This window comes from Clarias gariepinus, chromosome 17 (assembly GCF_024256425.1).
Source record: "Clarias gariepinus isolate MV-2021 ecotype Netherlands chromosome 17, CGAR_prim_01v2, whole genome shotgun sequence".
NCBI classification, from domain to species: domain Eukaryota; kingdom Metazoa; phylum Chordata; class Actinopteri; order Siluriformes; family Clariidae; genus Clarias; species Clarias gariepinus.
Genome location: NC_071116.1, coordinates 14,520,673 through 14,538,818, shown reverse-complemented (window position 1 = coordinate 14,538,818; position 18,146 = coordinate 14,520,673). Strand labels below are relative to the sequence as shown.

The window sequence follows — 18,146 nt, the reverse complement described above, 5'->3', positions numbered from 1 at the left end:
GAGAATCTAAAAATAAAAATCCAGAAATCACATTGTATGATTTTTTTTTAACAATTTATTTGTGAATTACTGTGTCAATTAAGTGTTTGATCACTTGAGTCAAAAAAATTTAATATTTGGTGCAGAAGCCTTTGTCAAGCGGTCAAACGGTGCTGTAGTTCTTCACCAAGTTTGCACACGCTGCAGGAGGGATTTTGTCCCACTCCTCCATACAGATCTTCTCTAGAGTTTCAGCTCCCTCCAAAAATTTAGGTCTGGAGACTGGTTAGGCCACTCCAGAACCTTGATATGCTTCTTACATGGCCCTTTCATCCTCTCCTTAATACAGTGCAGTTGTTCTGTCTCCTGTGCAGAAAAACACCCCCAGAGCATGATGCTTCCAGCCCCATGCTTCACTGTAGGTATGGTATTATTGGGATAATACTCATCATTCTTCTTCCTCCAAACACGGGGAATGGAGTTAAGACCAAAAAGTTCCACTTTGGTCTCATCTGATCACAGGACTTTCTCCCATGACTCCTCTGGATCATCCAGATGATTCCTGGCAATCTTCAGATGGGCCTAAACATGGACTGGCTTGAGCAGGGGGACCTATCGTGCGATGCAAGATTTTAAACCATGACGTCTTAGTGTATTACTTATGGTAGCCTTGGAAAGAATGGTCCCAGCTTTCTTCATGGCATTGACCAGCTCCTCCCTCTGGGCTGATTCTTCACCATTCTTAGCATCATTGATACCCCACGAGGAGAGATCTTCCGTGGGGCTCCAGTCCGAGGGACATTGACAGTTATCAGCCTCTTCCATTTTCTGACAATTGCCCCAACAGTTGTTCGTTTTTCACCAAGCTGCTTGGCAATAGCCCCGTAGCCCTTTCCAACTTTGTGAAGGTCTACAATTTTATCTCTTGTGTCTTTTGACAGCTCTTTAGTTTGGCCCATGTTGCTACTTAGACTTTGGCTGATTGTGGGGTGCACAGGTGTCTTTATGAAAGCTAACAACCTCAAACAGGTGCTACTAATTTAGAATCATGAGCAGAGTGTAGCTGGACTATTTAAAATAAAAAAAACAGGTCTTTGAGGGTCAGAAATCTGGCTGATAAGCTAGTGATCAAATACTTATTTGACACAGTAATTCACAAATTAATTGTTAAAAAAAAAAAATCATACAATGTGATTTCCGGATTTTTCTTTTTAGATTCTGTGTCTCACAGTGGAAATGCACCTATGCTGAAAATTTTAGACCCCTCGATGATTCCTAAGTAAGAGAACTTGCTAAATCACATGGTGATCAAATACTTATTGACCTCACTGTATACAGTATATATATATATATATATATATATATATATATATATATATATATATATATATATATATATATAGAGAGAGAGAGAGAGAGAGAGAGAGAGGTCGTTCTTGCTACAAACCTTATCTTAGATTAAAAAAATGTGCCAACTGACTGTTATGATGATTCTTCTTTGATTGTTACTGTGTATATAAAAGGTTGGCATCCCCTATAAAAGTCAGATTCATGTCATATAACATAACACTACATATTAAGCAAAGCTTGGTTTGCAAACTTTATTCCACTGAATGGACTTCTATTTTTTAACTTTCCATAAGTATGGTGTTCTTGAAAATTCTGTTGTACTTCTCTGGATTGACACTTTCTAACAGTGCGATACATGCCTTGCAAACTCTTTGCAGACCACAGCTTCAGCAGTTGGATGAAACCAACGAGCGGTCAACAAAATCCTACAGTAATGACTGAAAAATCACTCCCGTCAAAAACAAGCTGATTTTGTGACTGTAACTTTACATGCAAAAGAGCTACTGCCTTCACATCTTTAGAAATTGTAGAGAAAAAATATCATGGGTTTTAGTAGCAACCGATCAACTGTGTGGATGTAAATGCTATTTCACAACATGATCTGAAGCTAAATCTCAAGAGTTATTTTTAAAGAACTGTTCTAAAGTATGTCCAAAGGAAATGAAACTAAACTAGACAAACTACCACCATACAACCTACTAGTTTGATAAAATTGGCATTAAAGTATTTACAAAAAATCTCTGTTACATCCTGACTAATTACTAGCCAAAAGATCTATCTTGGTTCAGCGTGCAATACAAGCTTCCGTTACGACCAAGCTCAGGTTTATGTAGCCACATTCACCATAGTAACTTGATAAACAAGCAGCAAAGTGAAAGGGCAACCTTTAAAGCTTTAGGACTTCAAGTTGAGTCACAGAGAGACAGAATCAATCCACTCTTCAGCATCAGTCTTGAAGCAAAGTTGAACTGTCCCTCATTACGTAAGCATGCAATTTTAAAACGATTAGCTCACATACACATCTCTATGAACATTTCCACTCTAAATAAATAACTATTAATGTGCCTTCAGTTCTTTAGATAAAAAAAAGAGAGAGATTTATGTTGTTTTGTATTTTGTTTTATAAGTCAACAATTGACTGACTTCTGGGTGGTCCTGAGCCCTTTTTTTAAATCTGAAGGGTATGTTTAAGCACAGTTTTCTCTATAGATAGAAAAAAGGTAAAATGTGAGGGCATTTTGTTCATACTTTGTGTTTACACACACACACACACACAGAGAGGCCAAAAGGCAAATATTTCTGCATAATAGGCTAGCTTTAATTGATGGCAGGTGTATGATAATTACTTTTGATCATGGTAAGTCAAAGTAAAGCCCAAGGGTGTTTTTTTTAAAGCTTTTTTTTTTTTTTTTTTTAAGAAACATCTTTTTTTTTAATAGGGGTGTGTATACTTTTTACAGCCACTGTAATTAGTGTATAGCTTAATTTTGTTTGGAAGGAGTAACCTTTTCCATACTTAAGTGTGAAATAAACCAGTCCACAGCTGTGTTTACATTGTAGTGGCTTCGCCATGGAATAAGACTATAACCAGGACCTGCAACATGTAAACATGCCGTCATTGTCCTGTTTTTTTCTTCTTCTTCCTTCTCTTTCTCTTCTTCCTTCTCTTCTTCTTCTTATTAATTTTCTTTAAGGCATAACTGCACCACGTGAGCCAAACAACCTTCTCTTTTCTTATTTAGCTCTTATTAACCCTCTGTCTGAGTGTGTTTGGGAATGTTCCAGTCTGTCTGCCTCACAATGAAAGGCAGTCCTGTAAAGGGTTTGTACTGACTGGAACATGACATCACCATGCATCAAACCTCGGGAAAGATGTTATCATATGACATGGGAAATGCTCATCTGCAAACACACACTCACACACACTCACTACAAATCCTTAGCCTAGCATGATGTACCTCTCCATGTTTCTAGTTAGGTCTGTGATGCATAATGCAGAGCTAAACTGCATAGATACTGATGCAGTTCCTCATATACTTATTTGTTGTGATTCCAATCTACTCCAAGAGAAGATTATTTTAAGTACAACCAAATTACCACCACAGACTGAAGAAGATCTGGACCCAGGATCAAGAATCGCAGAACAATAAAACATTAAGTCCTGGTACTCGTGATTACAGGGATCAGGCTCTATGTAATATCTTGAAGGCTGAGTAGCAGTTTATTGGTTGTCCACAGCACTGCAGAGACGTGACAACTTCACTAATGACATTCTCGTCTTCACTCATGGCGTGTTCTCACTTTCACTGTGGAAAAATTATCTCCTCACTTTCTTTATTTCTTTCTTCAACTCTAATTTTCAGGCATTTATTTCCTTCTCTTCAGTGAAGTTTATTTACAGCTCAAGGATGTAATTTAGCTTTATGATCTGCATATTATGTAAAACATCCGACATGAACAAAATGTTTAACAATCTAGCTAAACCTACTCAGAGGATGAAATGCCTCAGATCATTACTCACTCTCACCAGAGACATAAAAAATATGAATGTAAATATGAATGTGGCCTTTGTTGATTCCTCAAACTTTATATCTGACCTTCCACATGACTTTAATAATGCCAGCTTCTGTGAGGTTTTGGTCATTTTCTATTAAGTCTTCTAAGACAAACTACCAAACAACAATACATTAACTAACATTGACGCATTTAAATCTTATTTTCGTCAGTGCATCATTTTTGTGCATGTGTGAAAGCCAAGTGAAACACGTTTAAATGTATATATATATTTTGCAAGAATTAGTCAAGACATAACACCATGGGTCCCAAGAATTTTATCAAGACCAGTAGCAAAAAGAAATAGGAGCCACTTTCAGTTAATTTTTTTTAACTGCCAGTGCTAAGAGGAATCAAAAGTTAAGGTTAAGTTTTATTATCTATTCATTGCATACTTTATTTCATTAACATGTTGTGTCTAAATGTTTTGATAGTTTTTGTAATATTCTAACGGGCTGGAACGGATTATTTACATTTACATTATTTTCTATGGGAAAATGCATTTTGCAATACAAATGTTCGCCTTAAGAACAGATTAAATTCGCATGCCACTGTACTTTACTTTCAGTCTTTTACTCCTGTTTGATTTGTTCATACTTTGGTGTTCTCACACAATCTATCCTGAATGGCTCACTTTTCTGCGAGTCTCTGCATAGCTGAACTTTTTCAGCTGGAGAATGATAATGTTTAAAATACAGTCCCTCCTTAAGTACTGGAATGATAAGTTTTGGATCTCTTTTTTCTATATAGTAAAAACATTTGTGCTTGAGCTATATACACACACACTATATTGCCAAAAGCATTCGCTTTTCACATGAATACATAACATCCAACTCTTAATCCATAGGGTTCAATATGATGTTGGACCATCCTTTGCAGCTTTAACAGCTTCAACTTATCTGGGAAGGCTTTCCACAAGGTTTAGGAGCACATTTATGGGAATGTTTTACCTTTCTTCGAGTAGGGCATTCGTAAGGTCAGACACTGATGTTGGATGAGAAGGGCTGGCTCACAGTCTCCGCTTGAATTCATTACAAAGGTGTTCTATCAAGTTAAGGTCAGGGTTCTTCCACACCAAACTCACTCATCCATGCCTTTACGGACCTTGCTTTATGCACTGGTGTGCAGTCATGTTGGAACAGGAAGGGGCCATGTTTCAACTGTTAAAGTTGAAGCATGAAAATGTCCAAAATGTCCTGGTATTCTGAAGCATCAAAAGTTCCTTTCATTGGAAGTAAGGGGGCGAGCCCAACTCCTGAAATACGACCCCACACCAGTACCAACATGAGCGCGCATAAAACAATCAATGAGAATTTTAGATTTAATTTATCAATAAACAACTATAAACAAACAATAAACAACGTCTGACATGACACCTTTAGTGGGACTGTATCTGAGCTAGAGTATGATGTGTATGTTGTACAGGGATGAATTATTTGCCAGGTCTGAGCTGACACCACTAACACGTTACTGACCGTGAGATATTCTAATAGGACTGTCAGAGTAATTCACAGCATCTCAAGATCATTATACTATAAAGGAGGGTTTTTTTCTCCCAGACTCAATAGTCATGTTTATTCCTGTTGCATAGAATCTTCAAGTAACTTTCAACTTGGCTGTTTTTTTTCCACTTAACAGAAAATTTATTTTATAGACATTCATTACTGCCACTACCCTAATTATAGTCAGGCAATCTACCCCATTGTTAAGGGTAAATAAGGGTAATTTAACATTCAAATTTTACACTAGCCTGCTAACTGCTAATGGTGTGTTTGTCTGTTTAGTCAGGAGAGCGCTGTGCATTTGCTGCACATGGTCAGTACTGAAATGTATACATTTCACCTTCAGTCTAACTGGACCTCAGGTTAAACGCATGATTAGGCTAAATGCTAAAGTAAACATAGCTAACATATCATAATAAAACATGGTGAGGTAATTAGTCAAGAACTTTAATACAGGCACCAAAACAAGTTTAAGTATTTAAACAAAATGAATGACCAGGCTATTATTAATTTTCTAACAAAGTGTCTGAAGTAGCACTTCATGCTTGCGACTGCAAAAGAAAGTCATCAAGCGGCACAACAACATTTACATACAGTACTGTATGTGAATGCAGTGGTTTGTCCTAAGGCCACACTTAAAAGAGGTTATTGGAGAAGGGAAAAAAAAGGACTAACAGCCCCGTTATGTGATCACCTTGTCCCTGGTACTTGCAGTAATGATTTGTCCGCCACAGATTCCTGTCAAGTCTTCCACTCTCTTAGCTAACCTAATACTAAATCTGTTGCTTTGATATTTTTAATTATAGTTAAATCAATGCGATTGCAGTGTGCTCATTATGCACATATTAACTAATGTTCTGAAAAGTTCTTACAAACTCTACTAGAGAATTCTCTTTTCCATCTGCAGTTTATCTATTTAATTAATATTTAAGAACAGACTTGCCCTAATAATCATAATCATACTTTCTTCTTTGAAACAATATGCACAGTGTCATAAAACTGCAAATACAAAGAACATCGATAATATCTGAACAATCCTACAGTTAGACCATTAACCCCCTCAAGCAAGATCAAGGGAACCGTTCAGAAACCTTTAAGGTTTGGACAAACTTTATCTCCCTCTTTCTCCATCTCCCTTTCTCCATCAGTCAGACAGACACCTAGGCACATATAAGGTCATACTTACTGTGTGTCTTGTACGTATTGCTCGGTTTGAATTGTGACTTCACCCTCTGGACCTGCAGTACAGTCAAACACCTCCTGAGGCTTCAGTGGCTGCGAGTGCTCTTCTTTTTCTGCACTCGTCTCTGCAACTTTCTTTACTGAATGCTGTGTGTCCTCCTCTCCAGGCTGAGTTCGAGTGAAAGGAAACAGGCTGCCCAAGCGCCTGAAGAAGCCATCTACAGGGGGCAATGGAGAGCAGGGCTCAGAGACAGGGGGGGTTATGGTAAAAGGGTCGCTCTCCGCATCCCCCTGAAAACTGCCCTCGTGATCACACGCACCGTCTCCCTCCAGTGTCCTGTCCTGCTCCGGGAACTCCAGTGCCTTAACGTAGAGAGAGAAACAGCAAGGAAAAGAAAGAGAGGGAAATGCAGCCGTATTAGATTTCCTGGTAACAGCTTTCAGCCGGTAGTGTGAATAGCGGTGATCGCAGAAAGTACCTCATTGGTTCTCTCTTGGCTGCACTGTTCCAGCCTCCACTGCTTCTATAATGCTAATGGAACTGAGACAGCAGCATGTTCGCCCTCCCCCTCCTTCCCCTCACCCCACCAGACCTGCCCACTGCAATGTTAACTCTTTCTGTGCCAGACAGCAGAGAAGCCATATAGCTTTTTTTATGAAAAATATTTGAATAATCGATGGTTTGATAAGAACAATCATCCTTGGGTTCACTGGTTTATGATGAATATATCTGTTAAATCAAGCCGAGCAGATTTTATTAGATTACCAAGTGTGGTTTATTACAACTTCCTTATTACTACTTCACATCCTAATGAATGAAACCACAAGCTGTGGTTGTTTCATTAGAAATATGGCCCGGTGATTTCAGGTACATCAGAATAATTAACGGATTGATTAAATACACATACAGGGAATTAAAAAAATAAGGTAAAAAAAAAAATACTTTTACAGGTTTTTGTAATGTCATTGATCAAACCAAGATCAATGTAATGATTGATGTGTGAATGATGCTTTGTAATGGAAACTTGCATAAAGTCTGAGGATCGCGCGCAAGCATGTAATGCCGCTACCTAAACATGATCACTTCATGGTTGTGTAAACTTGTGGACGATGTACAGGACTGAGCAAATCTGTATTCGATACTACTAATTATTTTTAAGCAAACAGTTTTTACACCAAATACTATTCGCGTTTATTTTATAAATACCGTTATAGAGGTTTATTCCATGTGGAATTTTCAAAGGATGTGTTTTTTTGTACATGGTCAAGACTTCTGTAAAACAGCTGTTAGGCTGTTACTGAGTTTCACTGAGAGTTCTTCTAGTAACTTTGTCACACTCCTTTGTATTCTCATGCAAACCAAGGTGCTTTTTTTCATGTAAAAATGTTTAAAATAGTGAATGGTTTGGATAAATATTAATGCAGTCTGGATAAACATATATATAACAAAATTTTTACTAAAGATAATATAGTGCCTAAGACTTTTGCACATGACTTCTGCATCTCAAGGTAATTATAACAAATAATCCCAGATGATACTTTGGTTTTGGGTAAAATTATACAAGTAAACCACCAGCAAAAGAAAATATTAACATGAAGAGCATGATTTCCAAAACCTGTCACAAGGCAAATACGAACAATGGTAAATAAAAGTCTACATCTGCTTTGACAGCTGTGTCATATTTGTAAGGATAATATATTCGGTAAGAAATGCTTATGCTAGTAACGCTGTTATCTATGTGTTATATACACTGGGTGTAGGAATAGTGAAGGGTCGTGTTTTTTTTTTAATAATAAATAATACTAATTTGTACTGTGCGGTTAAATCGATTATTAATCAATAGTGCATTGGTTTATTTAAACTGATCAGCAACAATGCACTAGCAAATGAACAAATGAACTCCACAACCTGATGGTGCCGTCTTGTTTTACCATACAAATCATTTTAAAATATGGCGCATTCAGTCCCATCAAATCTTTACACAATTTGGACAAAAAATTAAATAACCAACTTTGGATTCTAGGTGCGTGTGCATCATCTGTATCTGCAAAGAAGCACACATATTTCTGCATCTTCTTTAACTATTACCTTCCTAGTTGTCCTTTTATTAATTGACATTCTGTCCTTGGTAATGTCACTGTGGTCCACCATTTATTGTACTTTATCTGTTACTAAAGGCCTTCCTTGGTACTTAATGCAATGGAAATTCTTTTGTGCTCCTCACTTGATTTATATCTTTTAAGTAGGAAATCCCATACAAGTGTTGTAAGCTGTTTATGGAAGATAACATCAGCAGTCAAATGAAATCAAGATTATGTCAAGCAAATCCTACAAAAACAGCTCTACTTAACTGTTTACAGGCGTATAATAACTACTTTGGATAATCATAAGCATTCTGCATTAGGAAAATAACCCTGTGCATGAACCTGAAACATTTAGGAAAAAAGTTTTTTTATTTTGTTTTGTATGTTTGTTTCTTACTTTAATTCTTCTCTGCAATTTTAAAAAAATTTTGTTTACTTGTGCACCAAAACTTTTTCTTTTTTATTTTGTACATCTACAATATGTTAGCAATTTAAAAAAAGTAATCAGACTTGTACTCAGCATGATGCCAAAGAAAAGAAAAAGAAAAAAGTTTATTATTTTAAGAAGGTAATAAACAGTCTACATGCCAGGGGAAAGTAAAAGTGTTGCTTAGCCTGCTTTATTCATGCTAGTACATGTCTCGGAAGAATTAGAACAAGGTGCAAAACACTTTCCAATCCGATGAGATTTGAAGCTTAGCATATTTTGGGCGCTTCAGGCAGCGGTTACCCTGTGAGAACACAGAATGAGATCTACAACACAGATCCTAGTGGGTTTCCAAACCAGCCAGTAAAAAACCTGAGACAGCAGTATGAGGTCTTACACAAAAGCCCATAACACAAGTAACAAAAATAGACACATTGTTTTAATCTGTATAGAGCCGATGTTTGCTTATGATAATATCTACAACTTATCTGCACATCACCTGAACAGCAACCTCAAGTTAACATGCAAGCTGTGCAAGCACGCTCCCTTTATTTTGTGTCTCTTGTTTCTAAAGTGAGAGTGGCAGGAAGCTTGTCAGGAAGCTGAAGAGGAAGGAGAGTATGTTTCAGAGTGGCCTTAGCACCGATGAACAGGTTCACAGGCTGTTTTGTACTGCTGACGCAATACCAATGGAAGAAAAGCGGGCGCAGGCTTAACTTTGGTTGCTGCTGGCCCACTTACTGAGGGGACTGTACAGGGAGGACCAGTGTTTAAAATCCAAGTACAAGACCTCAATATCAGAACTTGCAGTGGTGACACAGTGGTTACACCTCTCGGCTCATGACCGTAACAAATCCCAGTACTGTCAGGGAACCACTGCTAAACAAGGCGTTTGGCAAGTGCTCAGGATTATATCCAGTCTCATTCGGAAATCACTTTGAATAAGATCCTCACTGAGTTATTTAGCTGAATAACTAAAAGCGAAATGGGGAAGAAAAGAAACAAGATTTATCGCAGGGTGTAGTTTATTATTTACTACCACCTGTTAAAGTTTGTTTATACAGTATACCTGAAAAGAGCTAAAGTGCAAAATAAGGCAGAAGCAGCTGCTGGTCATTGAGACTAACAATGAAATCTAGTATTTGAATGATGAACCTAAACTCAACAAACTTTCTGGCAGTTTTGCACGTGTTTTGAGACATAAATTACAAGCAGCCTCACTGAGGAACACTCTTTATACACTCAAGCCATTAACTTTCTTCCATCTCCATCCCTACCCAACCACCTTCATAAATCTAAATACTACTTACATACTAGCACACTTAAAAAGTGAATGCTTGGCAGCCACAGTGTTAGACCGGTACAAAGTTTGAAATATGTTCCTAATTATAGAAGTGCAAATAGTAGCCATGGATGAAGGCTTACTTACATAAGAATTATTTTTCATTACAAATAAACAGTAAAATACACAGATATACAGTATATGCTGCATTCAAAAGGACTGCATGCAAAGCTTTTATATGGCCCTAGACCCTTTATATAATCATTCTTATACAACTTTAAACTCCATAAAAATTAAAGCTAAAAACAGCAAAAAAAAAAATTTGATTTGTATGCTTTCCGATTTTCAAGGAGCAAAGCATTTTAATTAAGGGAACAAAGCATTTTAGCATGACATTGCCCCTGTGTACAAACGGTGATGCATGAAGACATGATTTTTCAAGGACATTGTGAAAAAACTTAAGTGACCCTGAAGTCAACCCGAAGGAGTACACCTTTTGGAATAAACAGAAACACTGAATATATGCCCAGGCTCCTCATCTGACATGCGTCTATTATCTCTCTAATGTGCTCGTGGCTGAATGGGCAAATCCTCAAATCCACTTCCCAGAACAAGTTAGAGCAGCAAAGGTTTGGCAAACTTTGGAATAAAATGATCAACAAACATGTATGACTGATAATTAGGTGTCCACATATCTTTAGCAACACAATACAATATGATGTATGATTTATCATATGATATATAATATGATGTATAATATATGATGTGACATGTATCATCATAATAAATAATACTATATCATATAATTTCAAATATACTACATGATAAGTCTAAAGTCTTTCCCCAGTTTCAAACATGTGTTGCTAGTTACAAACATATGGTTTACTGCTGTGCAAAAAAAAATCCATTAGCGGGTGTATGCAACACCACAACATTCATGCTGCATAGTCTATCACGATTGTACACAATTCAAAAATGACTTCATCCTCACTGTGTATAATAAAATATATTACCATAAGTACTAGCATATAAAGTAAAGTGAATAGAAATATAAATGCTTTAAAGCATGCTTATTTAATGTGTATAACACAATGTGAAAACAAACAAAATCACATGAAGTTAAATTTTGTGACAAAAAGTAAAATAAAATAAAATCCATAAGTAAAATTCTAGTTATATAAATTTATATATTTAGCAAAAGTATTTTTATAAAAGATTACTTCTGATTGAATAAAGGAACATACTAACACTGACATTAATCACTAAACTGTAATAAAACATGACCCATCTTCATGCCCTAGGACTGGCTCTCAGTTCATGCAAAATGAACATCTAACCAATCAAGGATAGGACAAAATTCTTATAACCTGTCAGAAGGTAGGTTTGTCAAAAAAAGTTGTGAACTATGACTAACCTAACTTCAGTTACAGTAGCATAATAATTACGATTTTAATCGTATTTGAAAACGAAAAATTTATATGCAACCATATGTTAGATTTAATAATTTATAAATACTGTGCTCAACTGAGCTCGACACAAAGTCCTGCTATAATGTTTTAGGATCCTAACCTGTAATAGGTGAGAGCAAATTCTTTCAATCAGAAAGCAGAGACAAGCTTTTTTCAGAAAACAATGAGAAGTATAACAAACCTGACCTGAACCGTGCTAACACATTGACTATTATTCTTTTTTATTTTATTTTATTATTATTATTTTTTTTTTCCAATTTTCTCCCTAATTTAGTCGTGGCCAATTTCTCCCCATCACTAGGGGGCTTCCACATTAAGGCTACTACTACCACTCAGTCAGGAGGGCGAAGGTTATCCCATGTTTCCTCCGAATCACGTGACGTCAGCCGACCGCATCTTTTCGAACTGCTTGCTTACGCACCGTTAGGGGCGGAGTAACACACTCGGAGGAAAGCGCTAGCCGCTCCTTCCGTGTGCGCGAGCTCACAGACGGCCCTGATTGGCTGTATGGCCGTGATTAATGTGGGAGGGCAAGTACCTCTCATCCCTCCCCCCTGAGAGAGCTCGGCCAATCAGCTCTCTCTGTGCCTCTGGCTGTGAGAGGAAAACAGCATCACCCGGGGTTCGAACCAGCGCTCCCCGCTATTCTTCTTTTTTAATTGAATTTATAAAGAAATATATAAAAATAGAAAAAATATTTTAAAAAATCATTTCTACAATAACCCAGATTTACCTTCACCCACATTACAAAAAGGCTTTTTCCCCCCTCATATGTCTCTTTAGGAGCTCTGTGTGGCTCAGATTAAGTTTACAGAATTTTCTTTTCTTTGTGGATCACTTTTTGCTCCCATAATAATCCTTATGCTGCATTTTTTTTTGCCTCCTGACTTTTTGCACACTTTTTAACTATTGGTCAACTGATTTTAAAGTGGGAGGTGCTGTGAAAGTTAGTCGAGTCCATCTTAGCAACAGCGGAGGATCTTGTGACACGGTGGAACAAGCAGAGCTGAGTGTTCAGCGGCAGGGAGACTGTAGGTCTCAGTTAAATAAATTTTTTTAAAAAGCTGACAAAAATATGGGTGGCTGATGTATTGTCTGTAAGTGCATTTACACACATTCATCACACAAGTGTCTCATTCCACCCACCTGAGTAGCAAAATTGGCTTCACAGAAATGACCCATAATGCATTACTTCTCACCATTTTCAGGCTACGCAGAATTTACAGCAGAGGAGTAGCATAACCATATAAAAGACAATTTCTATAAACTGCTTTGTGTATATATACTCTGGTTTCTAACACTGCTGCAGTCACCATTCTCTGAATCATAAGTTAAAATGAATGGCAGTTGAAGGTTTTTAACAACTGTGGCGAATTCATCAAGATTCTCAGTAAATCTTGTAAAAAATAAAAAAAAATGTAATCTTTACCAAACCTGCTCTAATTATCTTCTGTCACAACAAATATTGACTTTGTTTTGTTTTCAGTATTTTTTTATTTCTGTTTCTTCTTACAGTATGATACTGACCATAAAATAAGATCATATATTATATCCTAAAGTTATCACATCACTATGTTAATATGGTCATATAGCCTCACCAAAAGGGAACAAAATTAGAAAGAAGAACTAATGATGACACTTATTTAGGACTACTGCTCTACTTCACCTGTTCTGCTGATGACATATTCAGATGATGTTCAGGTGTGAGCTGCGAGTCTGCCTCATTAGACTGGCTAGAAGCGCTGTCATCCTCATGTTCCTCCCTGCAAGGCCAAAGAAATGTAAGAAGTACAGCAATCAGAAAAATCATACAAACTCTACATTGTCCCTACTGTACATCTGAAACACAGTTCTATATAGAGTAGGAGTAAAGAGTAGCTTACATGGTATCGCAATAACAAAGAATATGATCCATTATTCAGCTTCACTTGCTACCAGAGAACCTTTCTTCCAAAGGTCATTGAATGACTTTGTAATAGATTCATTAGATTTACAACACTTGGTTAAAGAAAGGGACAGAGTGATCATTTGGCAGTGTTAGGAAGTCTACTGTGAGTCAGTAGTTTAATTTAACCTCCATAAGGATTTCTATCTTGTACTTAGTGACAGGGTGAACATGGTGTCTTAACAGATCATGTTCATATACTTAATCATTGAGCCCGCCAGATACTTTCCCAGAGACTTTGGCAGCCATAATGGCAGTAAATCCTGGTATGTGTCTGGATGAGTTTAGGCTGTATAGGTTTCAGTCAGAGATGTTGCAGATTGATGTAGTGGGGTTAACACACCTCATAGAAATTAAGAAAATGTTTTTGGACTTGCAGACTAGGATAGTTTTTTAAATATTTTTTTCCCTTCTTTGCTTTTTTTTGAAGATAACAAGAAGGACTTCTTAGCGTCACAGATGGACTTCAAGGGTACAGGTTTCTGCATCTCAGGTTTCTCTTCAATCACGTATGAATCTTAAGAAATTTTCCCACTGTGGGACGGATAAAGTAAAATCTTATCTTACAGGATATTTGGATCACTACACTACAACCTGGTCCATGTATAAGTACAATGAGAGTTAGCCTTAAATCGAAACTGTGAAGTCATCAAGGATGTGATATCAACAGTAAGCTGTATCAAGCACGTTCCCCTGAGTAGCGATGCCCGGCCTGACCTCCCGCAGGGATTATCTCTCATAGTTTATTATGAAATGTCTGTGGATACTACACAAGTTAAAAATCTATGACTTTACCAACCTTCTCAGCCTGGAGCCAGTGCAACTCCCAAAAAGGAAAAGCAAAAGGGAAACAAGCGTATGAACAATCAAACAAAGACACAAACAAACGAACAAAGGAATGAGTTGTGACAAGGAAACTGCTCTTGATATAAGTGTTAAGTAAAAGATTTCACTGTGGGGGACAAATACTTTAATACATTGCCTATAGGATATACAGAATGCAAGTATACTACAAAATAGCTAAGGCAGTATAAAAAGAAAGCTTACGTGAACTGTTAAGTAATGAACAATGACATTTGTGCCTTTGAGAAATGCCACACACATAACCACAACATCCCTTTGAGTAAGAAGGCGCTCTAAGAGCAAAAGAAGATTTTTTTGAAGACACTGAGCTCCTGCTTATTTTCATCTGCTTACTTTCCACAGCTTGAGGGAACAAAATCCTAATTGCTTTCTCTAAAATGCATGCCATTTTATAGGTCTTTCAGGTAAAGTTTGATTTGTTGCAAGTCACAGGAGTGTTCTTAGCATAGAAATAAGATATGAGCTCTGGTGTAATCCTAAACAAGGTACCCTTTGTCACTCTGCAGCATTCCAAATCGACCCAACTAACGTGGTGTATTTAATTAATGCAGATTATACGCTAAATAACTTGGGGGAAAAAACACTTATGCTTAATTAATTTGTAAGTTTCGACAACTATAGGATGTCCCAGCAGTATCCACATACAGGAAACAAATGCCATTTTTCCAAAAATATAACTTTATTTTCCACACATCATGTGTATTATGTGTCTAAACACATATTTTTACCCCTGAACTTAACATTAGAGGTGCAATAACCTGTATAATTTTTGAATGGAAAATTCAACTGTATGTTCATAATAAAACATAGGTTATTAAACAGTTTTACATTTTTTTTAAAAACTGCACAAAGTTACAGGATTTTCTGTCACTCAAACAAATCGCAAACTAATGAAAGTGCTTCAGGTTGCTGGACAGACCTGTTTGGACAGGAAAACGAGGCAACTGCTAACAACCACTGCTAGGGAGTAAGACCAAACATTCGGTGCATCTTTAGTTAACAGAGCTTGTGCTATGCATGTGACTGCACTTGGCATGTATTCCTTTTAAGGTCCCCATTTCACTATTTCTTTAACAAATTAGAACAGGTCTTAGAGCTCCCCAAAGTGTGTGTGTAAATGCTTCATGTCAAATACCCCTTATATATGGCATACCCCCTACGTGTCACACCTCCTTCAAATGTGCTGTTTCAGTGTCTAGGTAAATGATATAATATAAATATAAATGAGCTACTGCTGTGCGACTCACATCAGAGAAGAGCTGAGCAACAAGTCAGCAGAGGGCCCTATCTTTAATGATGTCACAGTAGGGGAAAAAATCTAATTGGCTTGTTCAAGCCCTGAATGATACAAAAATAGAAAAAAGAAAAAAAAAATACAAAAAGCAGGGGATGTTTTTACCCTATTTTATTGCTTATAAATGAACACTGAAAACCCCTCTAAACATCTAAAAATGACTAAAAAGTAAATAAAAACTATAAAATAAATTGCGGGCAAATAAATCGATTCAGTTATGAAATCACTATTATTTTGTGTGTGGAGTCATTTATCGCCACAGTGACTCCAAAAGCAACTTTTAAATGATTTACTGCATTTATGCACCGGTCGATCAGTCAGTGACTGCAATTGCCCATTTTTTTAGCTTAATCAGCCATGACCGTGCACAGTGGACGTAGCCTATTCTGTGTCGAGTGCAAAAGCATCTAAGTGGTGAAAAAGAAATAGACTTTTATGCTGTTACGTTATCAAAAGTTGTGCATGCTGAAAAGCTAATAGTCAATCATTTTTCACACACTGACATCCCTTTTTTTATTTGGCAAGTTTGTTTACAAAAAATAATTATGACGAATGAAAGATCAATAAACATGAAACTCTTGTTTTCTTTAAATGCTGCTCTTGGTTTTTAATTGAGAAAACTAATGCTATAAGGAATAGGCTACATTTAATTATTCATGTTGAATTCAGTTGTAGAGCTGTTGAATAAAGCGAGATATAAAACTTTTGATTGTTCCTTCAAAACTTTTAGGGTCTAGCAAAATCTGGAAAAAATCTATAAAATAATAATATAGTAATGTAGGATTGTGATACTTACAGTATCGCAATATGAACCGAACCGGTACCAAGGTATCGTGATAATATCGTATCTATGGTGATCCAACCGGATATCATTCATGAATTTACTGCAGCTCTATGATAGTGCTGCCCTTTATAAACCTACCTGCTTCATCTTTAACTGTGTGACACTTGTTTAAAAGGTAGTTGGTGCAAAATTAGTGAAAGATTTGTCTATAGGAACTTTCATTAATGCTCCTTTACCGGGTCCATGTCTGCATTTGGATTCTAAGACTTGGAAGTCGAGGAAATCTATATAATAAAGAAGAGATAAATTAATGTAATGTAAAATCTGAGAGGTGAGCATAGCTCTTAAGTGTTTAGTGAGTGTCAAGTTCCTTATGATCTCCATCAGGCAGATACTGGAGTGATTGTGAAAGGATGCAACACAAGCAGTGACAATGCTACAGTAACTGACCCACCCTTCAGTGCTGAGCCTCTGGATTGAGTTACTCAGCAGACAGAAGTGCACATTTCCCCCCCAAAGATCATGTACCTGCTTTAACCATCTTAAAACACTTACTCGGCTTTTTCACGTGTCTGAGCATATGATTGTCTATAGTTTATTATGGTTAACTACCATACTGTGTCCACGCATTCATGCAACAGAAGTAACAGGACTCTTTGAGACTTGTGGCTACATGTAACACAAACGCACGGGCGGACGGGCGCGCGCGCACAAATACACCCACACGTTGTAGTACTGCCACACACACACACACACACACACACAACAATTAATACCGTTATTTAACTACGCCTAAAGAAAGTTGAATAAGCTGACCTGGTTCCGCTTTCCCGCTCTGGTTTGTCCTGCTCTGACGCTTTATTCCTTGAGAAAAGTCTTAAAAAGTTCCTGGAGAAGTCTTCATGCCACGACCGCTGCCTTTTCAAACCAGCCATATTTCCGGTCGAAGAACCCAACAACCCGCGAGTATAATAATAAAAATTCAAACAAACAAAACTTTTAAAACCTCCGTTACATGTTTAACGTTCTCAAAAAAAAACCGCAGCACTGGCGCTACTGGACTCGCTCGCGCTGTCTCGGCGTGCTGTGCATCTCATCCAGACTGAGGCTGCGTCCTGAAGCGGGCACTAGCGCACTAGATGTCTAAACAGTACGGGGCATATCAGTGTAACTACGATATCTAGTCACACAGTTGAGTAAGCTAGTATGTTGTTTAGGACGTAGCCTCAGACTTTTAGAGGAAGTGAGGGAGGAGTCAGCTTCAAAGTAACTCCACGCAGGAGGAGTTGTTTTTTTTGCATTAAGTTATGATTGCACCAAACGACTACTTCTTTGATTTATGTGTAACCAATTTTTGTTGTTGTTATAGTTACTTAGACTAAAGGAAGCTATAGTTTGAAATACCCTTTATAAAATATACTTTAGCACAA

The 18,146-nt window shown here is 37.2% G+C and overlaps 1 protein-coding gene across 2 annotated transcripts in view; it reads right to left on the bottom strand.

Moving 5' to 3' along the window:
• Positions 1-17,824, bottom strand: part of LOC128545576 (uncharacterized) — a 42,707-nt gene extending 24,883 nt beyond the window's left edge. The window contains exons 1-4 of one of the 2 annotated variants that reach the window (XM_053516009.1): positions 17,533-17,824; positions 13,496-13,592; positions 6,887-6,929; positions 6,571-6,784 (exon numbers count right to left, since the gene is read on the bottom strand). In XM_053516009.1, coding sequence (XP_053371984.1) covers positions 6,571-6,784; positions 6,887-6,929; positions 13,496-13,592; positions 17,533-17,651 — 473 coding nt within the window. In that variant the 5' untranslated portion in view covers positions 17,652-17,824. Of the gene's footprint in view, positions 1-6,570; positions 6,930-13,495; positions 13,593-17,532 lie in introns of both variants that reach the window. The other variant, XM_053516008.1, reaches the window with a different exon arrangement.
• Between the last annotated feature and the right edge of the window lie 322 nt (positions 17,825-18,146).